Source organism: Citrus clementina, unplaced genomic scaffold (assembly GCF_000493195.1).
Source record: "Citrus clementina cultivar Clemenules unplaced genomic scaffold, Citrus_clementina_v1.0 scaffold_8, whole genome shotgun sequence".
NCBI lineage: Eukaryota > Viridiplantae > Streptophyta > Magnoliopsida > Sapindales > Rutaceae > Citrus > Citrus x clementina.
The window spans coordinates 2,632,895-2,638,789 of NW_006262022.1; the positions used below are offsets into that span (position 1 = coordinate 2,632,895).

A 5,895-nucleotide genomic window follows, 5' to 3' on the forward strand; every position below is an offset into this window, starting at 1 on the left:
CAAATAAAAGCAGTCAAACCAGAAACATTAACTTTAATTTTGGAATTGCCCATATAATCCTGCTTTCTTTTAATCATGACGATAATTATTAAACTAAGACAAGATCAAATTACAGCCATTTTCAAAGAAATTTTCAGATTACAATAAGAGATTACAGGTTCAGGTGTTGAGAATCAGTTTTGTTTGGTAGTTGAGTTGTTTTGGTGGCATGACAAAACCATTAGTGGGTCCAGTATCTTTTCTTGAGTGGTGAAATTAGATCGTATCACAAAGATTCGATTCAATTCAATTAATTTGAGCTGAATTGGTTTTTCATTCTTGCTAATTTTTTTATTTTTATTGGAAAAGATTAAAAAAGGAGGTAAATTTCACTCTGGAGTAGAGACTTGATCCAATCATTCAAAATTAACATTCTTGGAACCAATTTGATCCAACCATGATCTCATTTGAAAAAGAGGAGAACAAAACTTGATTATACACTGTATATTAATTTGTAAATTGCATATATCAATTAAGTTCAAATATGAAAGACACCTTTCTACAAATCCAATGCAAGATATCCAAATCTTATGTTTTGATGTTCATTTTTCCATCCTTGGGTAGAAGCCAAATATCACATGTATGGACTTGAGTTAGTCAAAATTGGTCTACTCTTGGCCTTTTCACTCCCATTGTGGTCCTTAGCTGCAATGATCTTAGAGCTATCCCCAAGTTGTAGTTAAACATGAATCACCTTCTTCTATATCTCTACATGTAGCTACTGAAATCCAGTATAAAAAATTTAATGAAATAAACTCTCAACAATTATTAAGAAGACTCGAACACTCTACCTTAAAATTAAAGAAAAGAGGTATCATCTAATTTAACTAAAGGATTATTAGCTGTTATATAAATATCAAGACTCAAATGAACTAATCTTTTCTGACATATTTGAAGGAAAATTTTCTACCTTATTAGTAAGCAATGTCTTTAGAATTTTTCACCTACGGTAAAAAGTGAAAACGGGGGGCCGGGGGGGGGGGGGGGGGGGGTACCAGCAAAAACCATTGGATCAAAGTAAAAACAAAATGATCTGATTGAACTTGGATCTTCTTGGAGGGGATGTGATGATGGGCTCCAACTCACTTGGGTGTCTTGTAGTACTGTAGTAGAGTAGACATGAGATTCCTGTCTGCTCTGTCTTCCAAATTTTATGTATTTTTTTTTTTTTCTCCCCAAAAGTAAAGTGAGTATTGGCAGGACTCACCGTCCTGCAGACGCCCCATATTCATTAATTATCTTTTTCTAGTACCACTTCTAAGCTCTCACTTCATTCATTACAACAACTCCACGGAAAGTCAGTGCAGCTGCAGCCTCTTTCACATTAACAAAAGAGTCAGTTAGCTCTAGCTCTAGCTTTTGCCTTCCTTTTGGTCACCTGAACAACTTCCAACCTTGCAATTGATTTGGTCACCCTCTCCCTTCTCCTCTCTTTCCCCACTATGAATATGTAGGTACTATGTACTGGAAGTTGCAGAATCGTCAGTCAGTTAAGGGAACAATGGGTTTCATTCTCTTTGCTTTCGTTTTTCTTCATCTAGTTCCTTCATTTGGTCTTAACACAGATGGCGTTCTTTTACTTTCCTTCAAATACTCAATCCTCAGCGACCCTTTATCAGTCTTGCAAAACTGGAACTACGACGATGCAACTCCATGTTCATGGACTGGAGTCACATGCACACAAATTGACGCCACCACCATCCCAGGGTCACCAGACATGTTCAGAGTCATCAGCTTGATCCTCCCCAACAGCCAGCTTCTAGGCTCGGTCACCAAAGATTTAGGCCTCATTCAACACCTTCGCCATCTCGATCTCTCCAACAACTTCTTCAACGGGTCACTCCCACTCTCAATCTTCAGTGCCACTGAGCTACAGGTGCTGTCTCTCTCTAACAATGCCATCTCCGGTGAGCTACCAGACCTTATTGGTCAAATACCCCGCCTGCAGCTCTTGAATCTTTCCGTTAATGCATTAGCTGGGAAAGTGCCTAGAAATTTGACAGCCGTAAAGAGCCTAACAGTTGTTTCCCTGAGGAGTAATTATTTTTCTGGTAGCATCCCTAGCGGGTTCACTTCAGTTGAGGTTTTGGACCTCTCGTCCAACCTTTTTAACGGGTCGCTTCCTTTAGATTTTGGTGGTGGCAATTTGCGGTACTTGAACTTATCTTACAACAAGATCTCAGGTTCGATATCTCCGGAATTTGCCAAAAGAATCCCACAAAATGTCACCATCGATTTGTCATTCAACAACTTAACTGGAGCTATACCAGGGGCTTTGCCGTTGGTTAATCAAAGAATGGAGTCGTTTTCAGGAAACGTTGAGCTTTGTGGGAAGCCGTTAAAGAATCTTTGTTCAATACCTTCAACTCTATCAACACCACCAAATGTTTCAACCACTACGTCGCCAGCTATTGCTGTGATTCCAAAGTCAATAGACTCGGTCCCAGTCACAAACTCATCCCCAGCAGCAGCAACTGGGGCACAAAATCAAAGACCTGGGCTAAAACCAGGCACTATAGCGGCCATTGCTGTGGCGGATTTAGCAGGTATAGGCCTTCTTGCTTTCATCGTCTTTTACGTTTATCAACTCAAGAAGCGCAAAGCTCTAGACAAATCAGTAATGGATACAAGCTCATCAGCAAAGCCAGAGAAGAAACAGCCAGTTGAAGCAGTCACCACAGTGACAAAAACAGAACATGCAACATGGTCGTGCTTGAAAATGATAAAAGGAGAGGAGACATCGGATGCTAACACAAGCTCTGATAGTGACCAAGACGGCGGCAACAACGAATACGAAGATCATGCGAATGTTGTTCAGCAGCAAGAGAGCAAAAGGGGAGCTTCAGGCACGTTGGTGACAGTTGATGGGGAGACAGAGCTGGAAGTGGAGACATTGTTCAAAGCATCGGCTTACATTCTGGGCACGAGCAGCTCCAGCATTGTGTACAAAGCCGTGCTGGCAGATGGAACTACTTTAGCTGTGAGAAGAATTGGGGAGACTTGTTTTGAGAGACTCAAGGATTTGGAGAGCCAAGTGAAGGCCATTGCTAAACTAAAGCATCCCAATTTGGTTAAGCTTCGTGGGTTTTACTGGGAAGATGAAGAGAAGCTTCTTATCCATGACTACGTCTCCAATGGCTGCCTTGCTAGCTTCAGTTTCAGTAAGTTTTCACCTTTCTGCTCCCGGTTTCTCTTCTGCAGCGCATGCTAGCAAATTTCATCTCTTTTTTACTATAATACATCCTTTTGGTACACGTTAGCATTACTTGGTCCTTTTTGCTAACATATACCACTCCATCGTCTGGATTCGTTTCTGCAGTCATTCAGTCACGGAGTCAAAAAGTTTTATAAATTAAATATAGGCATAAAATTTAATAAATTGCGTTTTATATAATTAATTAATTTTTTTCTGACGCTTTTTATCAGTGAAATTTTTAGATCTAAATTTGCTATTATCCAAAGAACATGATTTGATACCTGATCTATGTGCTTAGTAGGTTAATGCAGTAATCTTTTCTAGTACTTTCAGAGATATAACACCGTTAGATTGCTTCAGTTCGTGGGCTTGATGAGTCAAAACGTTTGATTAGGCGCCTTGTAGCTAAAGTCTTGTAGCCCCGCGAAGCACGGTAGTAAGACTCAATAAAGAGGGAAATCCATAGAAAACGCATAATACGTCACAAGTGTATGTCGTTTTCGCGAGGAGAGCGCTGCCGCTGAGTGGCTGTCTGCGTCTGGGTCTGGGTCACAGATTTTTGAAATCCACGTCTATTTTTTTTATCTGAGCAGACAGCTTCTCGGGCCCGTGTTAACTTTTGCTTGTGGCTGTGGTATATGTTTTGTTTTGAGATAATTTTAGATTTGTTTGGTTAAAATAAATTGAAATACGATTACACCGACCATATTTTATCCTATTAAACAAACAAATAAATTTTGTAATTTTTATATTATTTCAGATAAAATATGATATGATGATTTACCTTTATTCTATGTGCACCAATTCTCAAAATTGGTGGCGGAAAATTTTTGTTCATGATAGGTCTTCTGTTGCGGCGTATGCCTATGGCATATGGACCACATCATACATAGCTTACACACACACACACTAAAACTCTTTTGAATATGTTTTAATTCGGCTGAAGTGTAAATGAGTCGGAATACAAATGTTTAAATAGTATATTTATTTTTGTTCTTTTGATATTTTCATATAAGTAGTATCTTATTTATTTTTATAAATTAAAAATATTTTAAATATAGTTATTTGACATTTACGTCTTTATAAATCAAAACGAATAAGTTTAGGAAACAATTATATTTAATAGGAATATTTTTAGGATACAGTATTTACTTTTTATTTAGATAAAAGTCACATAAGTTCACTTTTTTCTAATTGTCTATAAATATCTGAAAATCAGACATAATTAGAAAAAAGCAAATTAAGACAAAAAAGTTTTGAAATTCAATCCCTTAGTCATATTCAAATATACAAAGTTTCGTATTTTTAACTTACCCAGCATATGAGGTAACATTATTTGAAAAACTACTATCTGTTAAGCAGTTATTTATCTAGTTATTTTATCATTTCACTACCATGCATAGTGATGCAATGCTAATTTTGATTTCTGAATTTCAGGGAAACCAAGCTCGTCGCCGTTGCATCTACCTCTCGAAGTGAGGCTCAAGATAGCAAGAGGAGTAGCTCGAGGACTAGCCTACATTCACGAGAAGAAACACGTACATGGCAACATTAAACCCAGTAACATTCTCTTAAACTCAGAAATGGAACCCGTGATAGGCGATTTTGGTTTAGATAGCCTTGTTTCCACCAACATTCGCTTCAGCAACAACACGAGCTACAAAGAAAGCAATTCATCATCCCGGCTTTTCGGCAGTCAAAAGTCCACCCCTCATCAAGACCAACATGCAACTACTAGTTCGAGCCCGTATGCCCCCGCCGGGTCATCCGGGGCCTCGATGTCGCTTTACCAGGCGCCAGAGTTGTTAAAGACCCTCAAGCCAAGCCCTAAGTGGGATGTGTATTCGTTTGGGATTGTTTTGCTTGAGCTTCTAACAGGGAGAGTTTTATCAGAACGGGAGTTGGATCAATACGGTACTGTTAATTCAGCTTCGGAGGAGAAGCTTAGGGTTTTGAGGATGGCTGACGTGACTATTAGGGGTGACGTGGAGAGCAGGGAGGATGCCATGTTGGCTTGTTTTAAGTTAGGGTTCCGTTGTGCATCTTTTGTGCCGCAAAAGAGACCTTCCATGAAAGAAGCAGCTCAAATCCTGGAAAAGATAATCCCATGCTAATTGCTAATGATGTGTTTGGGTCCCAGTAAAGTGTATTTTGTTGGATTAAAGTGGTTTTGGTATCTTTAGTTTTGTTGACTTGCATGTTGCATAAAAAGCCGGGAGAGAGAAATGCAACATATGTTGATAATTGAGAATGAGAAGTTAATTGCTGTATGGTTTGAATGATTAATGAAATGTCATTGTTATGTATGTTAAATATTAGGAGAAATAACTAACAAAGTGTTAGGCTTCACTGACAATGGAGTCCTCTTAAGTGGCTTGACTAAGTTTGTTTTCCAGTTCGAGTCGCAGGGAAGTCGTCTTTGTTGGGAGAACATGTGCCTCCCGGTTCGAGCGGGAACTTCTAGTCTGAGTTGTGATACATGTTTAAAGGTGTCTTCCACAATTAGGGCCCTCCCCATAATATATGGTAGTTAAGATAAAAAAAATATTAGGAGAAATAAATGTTAGATTAGGGCTTTGTTTTTAATTAATTGCCAAAGAAATGTTCTCCGAGACTCTTCGAGTTTGGTGAAGTGACAATTGTCTTCTTGACCATTCTTT

At 38.7% G+C, this 5,895-nt stretch overlaps 1 protein-coding gene across 1 annotated transcript; it reads left to right on the forward strand.

Annotated features, from left to right (window-relative positions):
• Positions 1–1,123: 1,123 nt before the first annotated feature.
• Positions 1,124–5,551, forward strand: LOC18034549 (receptor protein kinase-like protein At4g34220). The gene is made up of 2 exons (XM_006422875.2): positions 1,124–3,200; positions 4,673–5,551. The coding sequence occupies exons 1-2, from the start codon at positions 1,499–1,501 to the stop codon at positions 5,347–5,349; spliced, it is 2,379 nt and encodes a 792-aa protein (XP_006422938.1). The 5' UTR covers positions 1,124–1,498; the 3' UTR covers positions 5,350–5,551.
• Positions 5,552–5,895: the final 344 nt, after the last annotated feature.

Coding starts and splice junctions, on each gene's coding strand:
- LOC18034549 (XM_006422875.2), top strand. CDS start 1,499: ATGTACTGGAAGTTGCAGAATCGTCAGTCAGTTAAGGGAACAATGGGT. Junction 3,201..4,672: donor CCTTGCTAGCTTCAGTTTCA/GTAAGTTTTCAC, acceptor TCTGAATTTCAG/GGAAACCAAGCTCGTCGCCG.